General features: G+C 35.7%; 2 protein-coding genes across 2 annotated transcripts; one reads left to right on the top strand and one right to left on the bottom strand.

Annotated features, from left to right (window-relative positions):
* Positions 1 to 308: 308 nt before the first annotated feature.
* Positions 309 to 10,672, bottom strand: LOC122027051. Its single transcript, XM_042585853.1, has 5 exons — positions 10,362 to 10,672; positions 4,497 to 4,628; positions 3,960 to 4,405; positions 3,635 to 3,887; positions 309 to 1,946 (listed from the first exon to the last, which is right to left on the bottom strand). The coding sequence occupies exons 2-5, from the start codon at positions 4,602 to 4,604 to the stop codon at positions 528 to 530; spliced, it is 2,226 nt and encodes a 741-aa protein (XP_042441787.1). The 5' UTR covers positions 4,605 to 4,628; positions 10,362 to 10,672; the 3' UTR covers positions 309 to 527.
* A 1,942-nt stretch (positions 10,673 to 12,614) lies between these two features.
* LOC122028205 lies at positions 12,615 to 15,975 on the top strand. Its single transcript, XM_042587233.1, has 2 exons — positions 12,615 to 12,770; positions 15,497 to 15,975. Exons 1-2 carry the CDS (start codon positions 12,669 to 12,671, stop codon positions 15,698 to 15,700), a joined length of 306 nt encoding a protein of 101 aa, XP_042443167.1. The 5' UTR covers positions 12,615 to 12,668; the 3' UTR covers positions 15,701 to 15,975.
* Positions 15,976 to 17,099: the final 1,124 nt, after the last annotated feature.

Genomic DNA, 17,099 nt, shown 5'->3' with positions numbered 1-17,099 from the left:
CATAGGCTCTCAGAACTTTTAAAACATTGTTGTAAAATTCTGTTGTTGCTTTGGCCAACCCAATTTTAAGTTTCTTACTTGTATCCTGAGTTTGTTCTTTTTCCAAGAAAATCAATCTTCAAACTTACAGTCGAGCCATCCATAATTCAGTGTACAGAGGAATCCCTCCAATAATGCACATCTTAAAATTTACTCTTGACAAAATCTCTTGATGTGAATTAACTTGTAGCCAGATGATGTTATCATGTAACTCTTCATATTAGTCATTTCTACTTTATAAATTATGCTCAATTCAGCAACTCCAGAAATGGGAGAAACACTTTGAATTTTATTACTAATCTGATGTAGCAAGAGATACTTTTAAACAAACTAGTCTCAAAATACTTCATGTTTGGCAACTTTGAGCATGAGCAAAGAAGAGGCTCCAAGTTCTCATATCAACAGCCCCAAACATTTTAATTTTTCCAAACAAATCCACCCAATGGTGAAGGAGTGCATGAGAAGGCAATTAACCAATATTTTAAACCTTACTTCATTGTATGCAATATTGACTTTTGCCCTTGAGTACCATACGAGCACTGATCTTGGCACAACATTTGGTTGCTTCCATCAGATGAAGGGTCCAAAAGCCCATCATGAAGAACCATCCCAACTCTTTTCAAATCTGAACGAGGAAGAGAATTCCTACTTACAGGAGGCTCTTTAGTACCAAGGTGGAAGGGTTCAACATTGCGCTGGTGCACAGAGCTTGCAGATCTGCTACGGAAAGCTGTTTCATTTGTCAAATTAATAGGAGGGGAATATCTGATGGAATGAGGAAGTTCCATTCGGTGAGAGCAACTCATAGAATTCTTCTTTTCAAAAGGAAAGCCAGTTCTTGACAAGGGTGTCCTCTCTGGTTTCAAGCATGAGTAGGAGTAAGGTAAGGTTTTCCTCATGGAAGCAGGACCCATAACTGGATGAGAATTACTGAAGTTAAATTTACTAGCTGAAGCCTTGGACCCAGCTTCAAAATAAGGAATAGCTGAGTGATGATCAACCGCAGTGGTGAGGACGCACCCACGACGAGGAAAACTAATTCCTAAATTCAATCCTGAAGGATAAAATCCATGATCTGAGTTTTGTGTTCGATGGAAAGTATCACTCGGTAATCTGAGCAGACCAGCAGAACCAATGGGACCTTTCAAACTTTCATCAGACATAGTTGTGCTAGCATGGTAACTGGTCACCGATGTTAAATCCTTGGTGCCTAGACCTGGCAAAGGCAATCTATGGAGATCTTGTCTCAAGTACACCTTGGCTTGTTGAAGAGCCTCAAGAACTTGTAGGCTGCTGCAGGATGATTGATTTTGTTTAACGCAGGATGGTCCTTGAGTGCCTGATAATTGCCATTTAGGTAAATCTTTCTTGGAATTAAGAGCGGAATGGCTTCCAATTGGTAGTGAGTCAATATAGCTTATGCTATTATTGTTAATAGATCCATGATCATCCTTTTTATGTACTAGACCATCACAACTCTTGGGAAGAGAGCTTGACACAGTACGTAATTGCTTAGGCCATGTAACCTCAACAAAGCAAGCTTCAACGTCACTGTCTGTCACATGTTGATGTGTTTGACTCATTAAACCATCACAAACTTCTGGACTTCTAAGTTCATTATTACTGTCATTAATTTTTCCTGAATGTTGATCATTGGATGAATTGTGCAGTGGATGCTCATCATATTCATTTGATGTGTTGAGAATCCGTTCACCATTTGACAATGTCTCAAGCATATGATTATTGGATGGGCATGTAGGTTCTTTGATCCCAGGGAAAACCCCAATATCATCTGGCTTTGCTTCCTCATCTCCGTATGCTATTTTCTCAAAACATGTCAATGTATCTTTTTGAAGTTCACCGTTGACTTCAGTCATATAAGAGAGTTTCACGTGCTCAGAGTAATCCTAAATTGTGAGAAAAAATTAGAGACAAATAAATGCTAACTAAACATAGCCAAAATGATTTTATTCTCTCAAAAGAAACAAGTAGACAAAATGACATGATGTATATCAAAGGGCCCAAAAAAACACAATGACTGAAAAGCATCAACAGGGTGCTGCTATTTTGATTATTATCAAAGGGCTCCTGTCGCATCTAGTATGTGCATCATACTTTTTACATTGATTTAATGAAAACTGAATACTTCTGTTGTGAAATTATTCACTTTTACTAATTTGAAGTAAAAAATTATTTAAATTTTTCCTGTAACTCTAGAGTAACTACAAGATAATATTCACACCTTAATTGAACAAGGATAATTTTAATTTGCATATGAAATTCCTGAACTAAAAAGTGATCAGCAAACCCTTCCTAATTTGACATATTGTAAAGTGAACATTCACATACATTTTCATCAGAATTAGGACCATGTTGCCTCAAATTGATCGAAGTGAACAATTCAAATGAAATATTCATTTTTCAATAATGGTGAAGAGCGGTATAAGAGATGATGGGATGCCTTGTGGAAATAGCCAAAATAGAGGTGCCACTTTGATGATTTTGAAAATAAAAGGCAACATTTTGACTTCTGAGATGAGACAAACTGTCTTTCAACAAGACAACAAAGAAATTATTGACAGTTAGATATATTTGGTTTATTTCCAAACCAGGCTTTAGATATCAAAGGATTCAAGGCTGAGAATAACTCTCCTATCTCTCCTAGGCATCTCACCATCTTCTTATTCATTCCTTTTCAAGAACTGATTGGCATTCAGTCCTTCCCAGGCATTTAGGCAGACTTTCTAAGAACTTTTCAGGAGCCTCATAATGAAACACATCTTCAAAGACTTAATTTTTTTTTTTTTCTGATTTGATCATGCACAATTTGCTAATATAAAAGGAATACACCTCTTCTCTTTATCATAAAGAAAATCAATGCCAATTGCTTGAATTATTATCAGGAAACAAGTTTAGGAACAGTGACAAAAAAGTTCAATAGCGACCATAAAAAGGTGCAAATAGTGATCTAAAAGTCAGTTGGACAAGTGTAAATTGAAAAATATTTTCAAGCAAAAATACATTAAGATTTTACGAGCTAGTTGAGTAGACTTCCATAATGTCTATTAAATTTCTTTGTATAGAAACCCTGTTGGAATTTGGATGTACTTTTACATTTCTAATTCTTGCGAATAAAACAAAGAGGATATGCGAAATAAAAACAAATAGAGAAAAGATAGCGTAAACAAACTAGAGAATATTATACCAGGAAACCTGGTGCCAAAGCAAGAAAGAAACCCTAATGTAAGAAGCAAGGGTGCTGCAAGATTGTGGTAAGGAGAATTCAGCAAATTCCTCAAGGGTATTACTGAAATTTCAAAAATATAAATAGCAGAGAATTACAGCTATGTTTGAACTACAACTTGATCCTTATGCCATCATTGCCTTCATATATTATCCAAAAGCAAGAAAGAAACCATAATGTAAGACGCATGGGTGTTGCAAGATTGTTGTAAGGATAATTTGGCAAATTCCTCAAGGGTATCACTAAACTTCTGAAAATCTAAATAGCCAAGACTTACGGTTAAAATTTTGAACTACAATTTGATATTTACACCATCATTGCCTACATGTATTATACAACTAAGAAACTTACCAGATTTGAAATTTTATTTTCACTGTATTTCTTTTCCCATTCTTGTTGAGCTTTTTCTTCTGCCTCAAACTGTCCTATGAGCTGGGCTTGCTGCTCTAGAACTCTTTCCATCTCTTCATCTCTCACACTATCAATTCCATCAGCTTCATTCTTATTTAGAAAAGATGTACTACTTCCAGAAACATTTGCAGACAATTTTGCAAATTCATCATGATTAATTGCATAATGATCTACCAAATCTGCAGAAGCCAATCTGGTAGAGCAAAGACCAATGTTCTCATGTTCAAACTTTATAAACAAAATAGAAAAGAAATGAAAAGCATACCCCTTGTCTTCCTGCTTTATTTTGTAGCATGACTTTCCCAAGCTGTACTTCGGAGAAGACTCAACACAGAACATAAAACTCTTTTCTCTATATCCTTGTTTGATTGGCTTTCCTTTTGGCTTCAGAGGAGAATTTGGGTTGCCACGATGGCTTTTCCGTGATAAGCTCATGAGTTGGGAGGAGGAATTTTCAAGATGAGAATTTGATTGTGCATCTGCAATAACAATTCTTTCTTCACTTGCCTTTGTACAGAGTTCACTTCTAAAATGTTCCTTGCACCCTTTTTCGCCAATAGTACTTTTATTTTTATCAAAGCTAGAATCAATTGCATCAGACAGATCATTCATCCCATTAGTTTCGAGAGTAGATATGGCCTCAGTTGCTGCCTGTTCTGTTTTCTTCCTCTGGATGATCATGATCCTTAGTTGCTCCTCTAGTTCCATGACCTGAACAAGAAATATTAACAAATCACATTTAAGTGATAGACAACTCTAAGAGGAATTTACCATAAGGAAACTAACAGAATATTCATCTGACCCTTTTAGCCAATTGACCAGCCTTTTCCTTTGCAGCTTTAGAAACTGTCCTCTCAGAAAGTAATCTAGCGCGCAGAAATTCGACGGTCATCGCTGTGGAGTCACCCATGATCGCTACCAGCAAAAATTGATCCTAAATATCAAAATCCTCCACAATGAATCATTTTTTTTCATGAAAAAATAGCATATGTAATTATCCAAGTAAGCCAACACAATCTTACGAAACACCAAATAACATGGTTATATGGGTTCCTAGAAAAAGGTTTTGTAAGGTAAAAAATGAGGCATGGGTTCCTTGAAAAATGTTTTATAAGGTAAAAAAAAAAGAGCAAGCAAAATGAAGAGATCAAAATATCAAACATTACTGTGTTGGGATCATACACAAAACCTGGTGTTTTCATGGACATTAGTCAGTCAATTTGCTCACACTGAAGAAGAAACTAAATCAAAGAGATCGTTAGAATCTTCAAAATAAAAAAAGATTTTCAAATCATGGAGAAGGAAGAAGAACAGAGCATTTGGAGCTCATGGGAGAACTTTGGTGACTCAATTCTGTTGGATATTTTTATATGCATATGGATCTTCGGTGTTGATCCAACAATTGGACCCGATTAGTCATCCCAACGATGAGTCGATGACTCGAACCAGTGGAGCTCGATATGGCAACGTGGACCTTGTTCTACTTATACTCTCAACATCCCCTTTCAGTTATCGAGGTACCCCTTCAGGTAAGAGACATACCTTTCTTAGTATCATTGTTACCAACCTAATCTCGACGATCATCGAGTTATCCCTTCAGATATCGACACATCCCCTTTGGGTAAACTTATCCCTAAGGATAAGAGTATTAAAGTCGAGGTGAAGGCTAAGTTTTCTTTTCTTAAGACAATATTGCCCCACCTAGGTGCTTACGGTTTATCGACAATCATCTCCTAAGATACAACAACTTGCGTCTCGAAACAGGAGCACTCCAAATTTCGAGCCCTATCGAACTTTTGAAGCCTTGAAACTCTTAAGAGAGGAGAGAGAGAAGAGAATTCAAGAGGAGAATTCACAACTTGAATTTTGAGTGAAAAATGAGTGATTTGAGTGGAAGGAATGATGTTTCTTTTATAGGGATGAAAGATTACTCCCAAGAAGTGAAAGGTTTCTTCCAAGTGGTGAAAAGACATGGGGTGTGCCTTTTTACTTAAACCTTATCAATTATCATTAATTCAAATGATTAATTATTTATTTAATCTATTGTAAATATTAATTAATTGATTAATTAATATCACAATCATGATTAATCTGTTAATCAATCAATTTGATTCAATCAAAAAAATTAATTATAATTTCACACCCTTCAATAGTTCCACATATTTGAATTAGCATTCATGTAATCTCATCCATGAATCAAACTCTTGTGCGAGTCAAAGTTCCGTCCGATCATATCGGACCAACCCTTTATTAGACATTAATTTCCCATTCACTCAAGAAATTGATTTACGATGATCTACTTGCAAAATAGTCGTCTTATCCCTATTTAATTTATTGGTCACCAAAACTAATCTTCTAACAATCCCTCACATGAATGGAAATTATGGATAAATTTCAAGTCTCAAACAAGAGTTTCATTGGAAAACTATCGCTTCAGGAGAGGTAACTTGTGGCTTTGAACCTTCTGTAGTGGAATATGATCTGATTTACTTGGCCGCCCAATGAACTATGTCTTGAATTGTTTAGTTGTTGGTGTAAACCAAGACAATCATATCCACACAATAGCCCCCTAGGTTTTTATCGGTTCTTTATCATGTCCATTTTGGCCATGAACAAAGCTTGAGATTCATAAGTATTTCATTGAAGCGGTTCGTCTTCACACTTATATAGGTGATTTCCTATTAAGAATATCATGTAATACCCAATTATACCTTTTGTGGTATAATATAGGAATCATTAATTCATCTTTTACTCATTTTACAGGTTGCACCTTTTGTCTCCATAAATGAGTTGGAATAATTACTCCTAGCTGTCTCAAATCTTGTAGCTTAGTTGTCCCTTTTGAACCATAATCTTGGGATCTCAAGTCAACATGGTTGGATTACCACTACTCGATTTAAATGTTGAGTTTTAGACTCATTCTCCTAGACATACACTATAGTTGATCTCTCGGTTGACCTTTTTACACTAGAGGATTCATATAATTCTCCATATTCAATGGAAATTTCACCACTAGAGATCTACTACTTTAATGGTATTAAGTCATTTCAAAACTTACCATTTTACACTAGTGCCCTTCTCATAATTTCTTAAATACCATAATGTATCATATATATTGGCATATATCAATGTATTTTATGCAATAAATTCTTTGGACTCTCAATTTGGATATTTTATACCTTACCCAAATACCCTCACATTTATAAGTTCACCCCCACATTTATAGGCTTTATTGGAAAGTTCGTGCCCTTTCAACGCCTTATAGAGATTTTTCATTTGTATCTCACTGGGGCTTGTGGTTTGCCGAGAGGACAACTTCCTCTACAATTTCCAGGATAAACGCAAAGTTTATCAATATAGCTTTTATCATCTTTTCAATGTTTAACCGCCATTGTTGAATTGAGGTGAATGTGATATAGTCGATTATTGACCGTTGCTCTTCCTCGAGAAACATTCCTTGAGCAATATCCTGCATTCTCTCCCTCGATCACCATAGATGATCTTGCTTTGTTGATTTTTCCAACCACATTTATAGTGTTTTTAAAACACTTCAAGGGTCTCAATCTTGCTTAAAAGTAAGTCTCCATAACTCTAATCTTCTTATGTCACCAAGTGAAAAATTGTAGTTGTCTAATCAGGATGTTGACCAAGATTGCACTTGTTCTCAAAAGTGTTCAATCTAGAAAGTATGCATTACTTGGTCTTCCATTTCACCAAGCTAGAGCTACGATCATCTAATTGGAGTGTCGACCACGATTGTATTTACTCTTCAAGAGACACTCGACTCAAGAAGTATGCATCCCTTAGTCTTCCAATCTCATCGTGCCAAACTGTGGTCATCTAATCGGAGTACTAACTAGGATTGTATTTATTCTTCGAGAGACACTTGTCTCAAAAAGTATACATCCTTTGGTTTTCCAATTTTGTCGAGACATAGTTGTGGTCGTCTGATTGGAGTGTTGACCATGATTGTATTACCCTTCGAGAGACATTTGACTCAAAAAGTATACATCCCTTGTTTGCCAATCTCGTCGAGTCAAAGTTGCGGTGATCTGATTGGAGTGCCGACTAAGATTGTATTACTCTTCGAACTCTTCGAAAGACACTCGACTCAAGAAGTATACATCTCATGGTCTTCCAATCTCATCGAGCTAAAACGGTGGTCGTTTAATTGGAGTGCCGACCAGGATTATATTACTCTTCAAGAGATACTCGACTCAAGAAGTATACATCCCATGATCTTCCAATCTCATCGAGCCAAAACTGTGGTCGTTTGATTGGAGTGGTGATCAGGATTATATTTCCTCTTCGAGATACACTCGACTCGAGAAGTATATATCCTTTGGTCTTCCAATCTCATCGAACCATAACCATAGTCGTTTAATTGGAGTGCTGACCATGATTACATTTATTCTTTGAGAGATACTTGACTCAATTTCTTAGTCAATTACAACACATGTGATGAAATCTTTCTAACTCATCTATTTTGACCTCCACTTGGGTCTCATGAAGTTAAATTCAAATCTAGCTTTTTACCGAGTGAGTTTGATCTTCCATCTGAAGACTTTTATTAGCCCTCTTTTGGATAATTTAAACTTACTATTCTCAACTTTGTGATTTTAGTCAAATGCCCACACAGCCTTGACCATCATTGTTACATTATACTCATGTATAATTTTGTCCTCCATCCTTTTAAGGTATGGTTCTCGTATAAGAAAATTCTATTCTTCCTTGTGAATAACTCTTCCATTGCTTAAGGTTCACTTTTAGATGCGCTAGAACATCTTTTGACAGTAACCATAATAGGTACATTTTCTTTAAGTAATACAATGTCTTTTATTGTCATCACTTGAAGATGATTACGGAGAATTTCTCCTATTTCTCTCTAATAGGAGCGGGACCCACAGTCTCCATAACCATCAATATCGTCTTAAGAATGTTGGATATTTTTTATATGTATATGGATCTTCACTGTTGATCCAAGAATTAATTAAGCCTGGTTAGTCATCTCGACGATGAGTCGATGACTCGAACCGGTGGAGCTCGGTATGGTGATGTAGACCTTGTCCCATTATACTCTCGACATCGTCTTTCGGTTATCGAGGTACCCTTTCGAGTAAGAGACATACCCTTCTTGGTATCGTCGTTACCGACCTAATCTCGTCGGTCGTCGAGTAATCCTTTCGGATATCGACACAGCCCCTTTGAGTAAACTTATACCTAAGGATAAGAATATTAAGGTTGAGGTGAAGGCTAGGTCTTCTTTCCTTAAAACGATATTACTCCACCAAGGTGCTTTCGATTTATCGACAATAATCTCCCAAGATACAACGACTTGTGTTTCGAAATAGGAGCACTCCAAATTTCGAACCCTGTCGAACTTTTGAAGCCTTGAAACTCTTAAGAGAGGAGAATTCACAACTTGAATTTTGAGTGAAACATGAGTGATCTGAGTGGAAAGAATGATGTTTCTTTTATAGGGATGAAGGGTTACTCCTAAGAGGTGAAAGGTTTCTTCCAAGAGTTAAAAAGACATAGGGTGTGTCTTTTCACTTAAACCTTATCAATTATCATTAATTCAAATGATTAATTTGATTAATTATTTACTTAATCTATTGTAAATATTAATTAATTAATTAATTAATATCACAATCACGATTAATCTTTTAATCAATCAATTTGATTCAATCAATAAAATTAATTATAATTTCACAGCCTTCAATGTTCTGCATACTCAAGTTAGCGTTCATATAATCTCATCCATGAATCCAGCTCATATGCGAGTCAAACTTCCGTCTGATCATATCGGATCAATTCTTTATTAGACATTAATTTCTCATTCACTCGAGAAATTGGTTTACGATGATCTACTTATGAAATAACTGTCTTATTCCTATTTAATTTATTGGTCACCAAAACTAATTTTCCAACAAATTCCACATAAAATATTTGAAGAGAGATTGAGGCATTTAAATACAGATCAATGCACAAAGTTACGTTTTGCTAAAAGATGACATAGTGAAGGCACTATGTATATTGAACATGGGAGAGCCATATGCAAAGCACTCGACAGGTCTAGGTCATATGCAATGCACACTAGAGGTTCGCATCCACAGGCAAATTTGCAGGACTGCCAATCTGCATGGGCATGAGCATGGGCATCAATAGTCCAATCTAGGCCTAAATGGTGCGACCCGAACCAATGGGCCTGGATAAAGTAGTGGTTTGAACTGGTGTGATTTAAATGGTCCAAGCCTTTTCACTGAACTCCCGTGCATTGGTAGAACATTCAAACTCTATCATTCTAATTACAGTGAGGAAATCTGTACCTCGAAAAGCATATAAAATCATAGACTGAATTCATCAACGCCGAATCACTCATTTACCAACCAGCAATCACTTATGTTATTGAGATGTTTATTTATGATACGGTTAGTTCGAACTCGTGATCGAAGAACTAAGCCCAAACGGAAAAAAAAAAAAAAAGATGAAAAATCATTATGTCATAGAAATAATCCAAAAATAATTCAAAAAGATAAAGATGACAGACTCCAACACTTCAAGCTAGTTAATCCTACCATTAGAGAGCTAAAGATTAGCACAAAAGCAAGTGGTTGATAAAGAGAGGCAAACACATAAAACGATGATAGAAAGGAAAAGGAACAACCTTTAGCACCAAAACCTGGACGGACGAGCAAAGGGGTTTCCAGCTGTAAACTCCTATACTACGAGATTAGGAAGAAAGCGATCGACTGCTTCTGCAATCAGCTCAATGGCAGATCAGAGATCCAAGACCATTGTTCCTCTTCCTCGTTCTAGGTCGCCGCCGGTGCCGTAGGGACTGGGCGTGAGGATACTTTTCTTCTAAATGACCACGTTTCTCAGAAATTCTCGTGTGGAATTGAAGAAGTGTTCCACACTCCCAGCAGCGAGGCCCACCCGACGCTTCAAATGTACGGCCTGAAGCTTCGCCGTCTGCCCCCGAATTCACTTTTGTCTTTGTTTTTTTTTCTTTTTCCAAATTTGCCATATAAATTTTCAGAAAATAACTGTTTGCTTATTAAACTAGAATGACATAAAGATGGTGGCAGGATGACATAAACGATGATGGTACACAGAGCAGCTATGTTAAGATAGATGCTCTGAATGATTTATTCTCTTTTAAATATCGATAATTTATTAAATAGTACATTTAATTTTTTTTAATTTATTAAAAGATTATTTACTATTTATCAAAGTACACCTTTTCAAGTCTCATTTTTATTTTATCCTCTTGAACTTTTATTATTATTATTTTTTCTTTATTATTTTTCTCTCTCTTCTCTCTTCTCTCTTCTCTCTTCTCTTTTTTCTCTTTTATATTGATATATAGAATATATGAATAACATTACATAAGATTTAATCAATTTTTTAATAACATTTTAATACATTTGAAGAAGCCAAAATAAACAATGGATAGCATATTTGAACTCCTTACAATATCAGAAATCCATAAAAACTGAAATGGTGCAATCGGAGCTCTCTACGTCTATCAGTATGGATTTCTGATATTGCAAAGAGTTCAAATATGATGTCGATTATTTATTTTATCTTTTCATAGATGTTAATATATAAAATCGAAAAATCGTAAAAAAAAATCCATGTTGGACTTGATAAGGAATCATACCAGACCCAATATGGGTCTGATATCATTCCATATTAGGCCCACGACCTAATATGATTCCATATCAGGCCCAACATGGGCGTTTTTGATGATTCTTTTATTTTATACGTTAACATCTATGAAAAATCGAAATAAATAATGGACACCATATTTGAACTCCTTGCAACATCATAAATCCATAGAAATCGATATGGGTGCAATCATTCCTCTCTAGGTCTATTAATGGGTTTGAACGAAACTCACTGAGGACCTAGAGAGCTCCTAGAGAACTCCGATTATACTCATTTCAATTTTAGTGGATTTCTAAGATTACAAGGAGTTCAAATATGTTATCCATTGTTTATTTTGACTTCTTCAAATGTATTAAAATATTATTAAAAAATTGACTAAATCTTATATAATTTTATTTATATGACCTGATATGATTACATATTAGGCCCACGTCGATCCTGATATGATTCTATATCAGACTCACGTTGGGCCGATATGATTTAATATCAGGTCTAACGTGGACGTTTTTATGATTATTTTATTTTATATGTTAACATCTATAAAAAGCCGAAATAAATAATTGACACCATATTTGAACTCCTTGCAACATCATAAATTCATAGAAATCGAAATTTGTGCAATCAGAGCTCTCTAGGTTCATTAGTGGGTTTTGACCGAAATCCACTAAGGACTTAAACCCACTATTATACTCATTTCAGTTCCAGTGGATTTCTGAGATTGCAAAGAGTTTAAATATGTTATCCATTATTTATTTTGACTTCTTCAAATATATTAAAATATTATTAAAAATTAATTAAATCTTATACAATATTATTTATATGTTCGGCATGCTGGTAAATAAAAGAGAGAGAAGAGAGAAGAGAGAAAAGAGAAAAGAGAAGAGAGAAAAATAATGGAGAAAAGAAAAATGATAAAAAAATTAGATTGTCGAGAGGATAAAATTAGAATTATATTTGAAAAGGTGTATTTTTTTTATAAATAATAAAATAACATACCCTATACCCCTTTTATAGTACATTTAAAAATTTAGATATCTGTTTGATAAATTTCGGAATGGGTGACATAAGTTTCCTAGTGCCCGGCTGGTCTAGCGCTTATGACGGGCCGAATAGTTGGACTGCTGGACCACGACCGACTCATGATGAATGAAAGATCGAAACCGAACTCGTTATAGACCGTCAGATCGCAATCGTACGTCTGAAAGGACGGAAGAAAACATTTAGCGGAGGTCGGAGTGCGTTTTTAAAGACAGGCGAGAAGGGACGCGAGAAACCCTTGCATTTTGAATTGAAAGTCGCCATGTCTGCCATGAACGCAGCAAGGTTCATCGCCCGCAGGCTCTCCTCCAGTGGGAGGGTTCTCAGGGAGGAGGAGAAAAAAGCGGAGAACGTTTTCAACAAGGTTCTACCCACTCCCTTTGATCTGACCACCCCTTGTACTAATCTAGCTTCTGGTTTAACATTTCTGAATTCTATTTTAGTTCACTTTTGATTCTAGGGTTTGCGATACCGCTGGTGGATCTCGTAAATTTATAATACTTCTTTTTTGATTCCACCCTAAGCATGGCGTTTCACGTATCATGATTTTAAGGGTTCATTTCCGGCCAAGCATTTCGTTTACATTGATGTAGATAATTCTTCAATTGTAAAGCTATGCAAGAGTGTCATAATGTTTGAGTTGATTGTGAAAATTTTGGAGCGATGCATGAAAAACTTGTGGCTAAGATACTTGTGTGGACGAGGCAGGCTCTAACATTGTGATGGATGAATTGACATATGCTTGTTAGAGTAAGTGTAGCAGAAATTATATGCAATTCAGAAGTTGCATTTGAATGACGTTCTGATGAACGCAAATCTTTTACTAGACTAGTTTTTTTTTGTCACTGATGACTGAGTTTACAATATCCACTTATTTATCTTAAAATTCCCAGTTTATACAAAATAAGCACATGTGGAAACCCTACTAGTGGGGATTTATTTTCACAAGGATGAATCATTAGTATTTGAAATAGTGAGATACTAAGATAAAAAAGGGCAGCTCGGAGAAAGAATCTCATGCCAATTCGGGGTCCTGGGGAAGGGTTTATTGTACACAACTTTATCCTGCTTTACAAAAGGTTGTTTCCGAGACTCGAACCTGACTTCTAGGTCACACGGCAACAACTTTACTATTGCGCCAAGGCTCCCCTTTGAAATACTAAGATAGGATTTTTAAAATGTTTATGTAGTAATTTTTTAGTATTATTATCATAACTTCCATACTTGCTAATTGCTACCTTGAAATCCTTTTTCAACTTCATCTTTTCCAAAGATTACAGGTTTTCATCCTCATTATGGTGTTTCTGCATTATATATACTTTTAACTTTGACACTTTGAATAGCATAAATCTTCATCAGAGGGTATTTTTTTTTGTAGAAGTGAGTATTTAGTTATTGTATGAGCTATATTGTATGTCATCGTTTTTTTTGCTTGTTTTTACTTCCTTTCCAGATTTTCCATACATCCATGTTTTCTGAATAGACTTGGTGATGTACCCTGTTGAAAAGTTTTCAGGGTTGTTTGCCTTTCCCTAGTGCATGACATTGCAACACGAGAACAGAAATAAGCATCAGTCTTATATTATATTTGTAAAGGGAGGTTTTCCTAGAGTATATGATTGAAATGTTGCCCTACTTTGAAGTTCTTATTTGGAATACACACTTGGCACCATATCATAGTAGTTTGTAAAACTTCTTTCCTAAAGTGAGTGCTTAGGCTAACTATAGATGCATATAAAGTTTAAGGCTCTGCAATTGTAGTGGTTTGCCATCAATGCATTTGTCTGATAATGATAGATGTACTGCAAAACAGTCTTTTTTAAATCACATGTATGTAATATATCCAAGGCTCATGGTTTGTGTATGGAACAACAGATTCCCATTGATATTGCAGTGCAACAATAATTAACCTTACATTTTGAAAGAGTGTTTATTTTGTGATGCATGTTGAAAATTCTCATCTAGGCAGATCACTTCCAGATTAATTAAGATATGGTATCAGAGTACAAATTTTGTTGTTGGGACCAAACACATAATTGGAAATACTGGACTCGTACTCAATAGTGTTTTTATCATATCTCTGGATCGTGGCTTCTAAAGAAAAACAGTATGAATATTCTTAATATATACTCATTTTCTAGCAGAAGTTCATTGAATGTGGTTTTTAGGAGAGCCCTGGAGCTTTTCAGCCTTTGGCTTACTTTATTCAACAAAATAACAAGCTAATATATTCCAATCACAAGGCTATTACAGATTTTCTCCATCTTGTTATTAAAAAGTTGTTTCTTTGGAATCTATATCTGCTTGATGCGACTCTGTCCAGTCAGTATATAGGAATCTTTGAACTGTATCATTGTTGTTTCTTGGATGATGAATTCCATCCTTAACAGAAATATCTCCTTCAAAAACAAAATAATATAATAATAACTGAGAAAGGTAGGGCAATCTTCCCCTTAACCTCTTTATTTAACCTACAATATACATTGTCTGTGTTGAAGTACAAAAAAGAGGCTTTTATAATCTATTCCCCAAAGAATATCCATTCAGTAAGTACTAACATATTCAACTTTTGCTGCAGAAAATCGAGAAAGAGAAGTTAGAGAAACTTGCACTTAAGTACTAAATGCCAATCTTGCCATAGCTTGTACATAAGTTTGAGAATTAAGTGATTTATTTAGTTTTTTTTTTAATTTTTTTTGGCATTGGTCTGTTTTTAATAAATACTTTTTTCACTCAAACTATTGCATTTCCTTCTTATTTCCTCTACGGATTTTCCATTTAGGGTAGATTTTTCTTTCAATAAATTAAAAGGTGTGGTTTGTTGAACGCTCATAGTTCCTGGTACAAGCTGTCAAATGTGTTAATAATTTTGTTTTTTTGGGTCTCTAATACTAATTATAAGGTAGGAAATGCTAATAATATGATCAAAGAATGGCATGCTATATAGAAAATTTATATAGCCAACCTCAAATATTTGAGATGTCTTGTTGGATACTAATAGTCCTAAGTGAAATTATAAACATTAACATATCAATGCATCTTTTATTTACATTTTTTTGTTGCTAAAGTTGAGACGGCCTAGACTTTCAGGGCCCAAAAGCTGCAGAGAAAACCCCAGCCAAACCAGTACACTCATCCACTGATGTGAAACCCACCAACCCACATGGATCATCTTCATCAGAGGGTACTTCAACCAACCTGACCAGTAACTACTCTCTGTTGCTGGCGCCGATGTTGCTGTATGTTGCCTGGGTTATCATCTCCTCTAAAAGCCGGAGAAATCAGAATAAGTAGCCGATTGAGGCTCCAATGTCATTCAAGAGGACAACCCCATATGGAGTTGGGTGTCCGTTGTTTGCCTTGAGTTTTTCATGAAACGTGGGCTGGTCTAATATACCAGGGTTTTCATTGCCTCGACTTTTTTCATGAAACTTGGACTGCTCTAGTATACTTAGAGATGCAATTGGAATAAATCTTTTCCTGTTTAACTTAGCTTAAACATGTATTTGTATCAAAGTCGAGCAACTTGTACTTATTTCAGAGTGTGATCCATTGTTTTTCTCTTCTAAGACACTGCTTCTAAGATAAATTTGTTGGATTGGGCTTGCAAATAAGATTTGTGCTATTAAGAAACTTAAATCCGTTAAGTGATTTAACTAATATGGAAAGTTTGAGTAATTAAATATGGAGGTTTCTATGCGTAGATTGACAACACCAAAATCTATTCATCATTAGGAAACGAAGAAATTGTCATAATACTAAATCCAACGGGGAATATATATATATAATTTCTCTGAAAAACCAACGCCATGCTCTCCTTTCATAAGGTTCCCTGATTCATGGATGACACAAAGACAGTAGCTTTGCCATTGTAATTTGATCTATCGTCTTATTTTATATATTTATGTTTTGCTGACGTAATTATATTTTTATTGTTTGGTTATCCTTTTTGGAAAAATCAACATATAAAACATGTGGTGGTTGTAGCAATTTTCACAAAGAACACGAAGAATAACGATAACTACTATAGTTTTGGACAAATTGTCGTGTTTGATCTACAAATAGAAGTGTTAAGGGTTTCATCATGATGTGTCATAACCGTAATTGCCAAGACAACCAGGTTGTGTGGGCGAAAACTTGTGACGCACCATGGCCATGTCGCCCAACTATAGTTTTGGACAAATTGTCATGTTTGATCCACAAATAGAAGTGCTAAGGGTTTCATCGTGACGTGTCATAACCGTGGTGGCCAAGACAGCCAGGTTGTGTGGGCGAAAACTTGTGACACAACATGGCCATGTCGCCCAACACGACTAGCTCGTGTTGTGCACTGTGCAACAGAACATAACCGTGTCGAATAACAGGGTTGGGTCATATCAGTCGTTGTGCAACTGAACATGGCCATGTCCAATGACACGACCATGTGTTGGGTGCTCGACATGGCTGTGTGGCCTAGCACAGTCATGCTTCACAAAATGACTAAGCTGTGTCAGGGTTGTCAGCTCTAACAGATGCTGTGCCTCCCAATACAGTCAGGTTGTATTAGGAGTTGTAAGTCGCGTTATTGCTCCATCGCTTGGGTTTCCACTCAGGATCACTTGGGAATCATTAGTGGAGCAAATTACTTCTGTTCAATTTGGTTTTCTAGTGTTTTCTTGAGCACACGTCCTACTAAATTGAATTATTATATCCT

Source organism: Zingiber officinale, chromosome 10A, assembly GCF_018446385.1.
Source record: "Zingiber officinale cultivar Zhangliang chromosome 10A, Zo_v1.1, whole genome shotgun sequence".
In the NCBI taxonomy this organism is placed as follows: Eukaryota; Viridiplantae; Streptophyta; class Magnoliopsida; order Zingiberales; family Zingiberaceae; genus Zingiber; species Zingiber officinale.
Note: the sequence above shows the minus strand (reverse complement) of the source record. Positions and strands in the feature narration are given on the sequence as shown.

Excerpts from the sequence above, each read along its gene's own strand:
- LOC122028205 (XM_042587233.1), top strand. The coding sequence starts at position 12,669 with ATGTCTGCCATGAACGCAGCAAGGTTCATCGCCCGCAGGCTCTCCTCC. Across the intron at positions 12,771-15,496 it reads CGGAGAACGTTTTCAACAAG|GGCCCAAAAGCTGCAGAGAA; the intron begins GTTCTACCCACT and ends CTAGACTTTCAG.
- LOC122027051 (XM_042585853.1), bottom strand. The coding sequence starts at position 4,604 with ATGGGTGACTCCACAGCGATGACCGTCGAATTTCTGCGCGCTAGATTA. Across the intron at positions 4,406-4,496 it reads CTGGTCAATTGGCTAAAAGG|GTCATGGAACTAGAGGAGCA; the intron begins GTCAGATGAATA and ends TTTCTTGTTCAG. Across the intron at positions 1,947-3,634 it reads AAAATAAAATTTCAAATCTG|GATTACTCTGAGCACGTGAA; the intron begins GTAAGTTTCTTA and ends CTCACAATTTAG.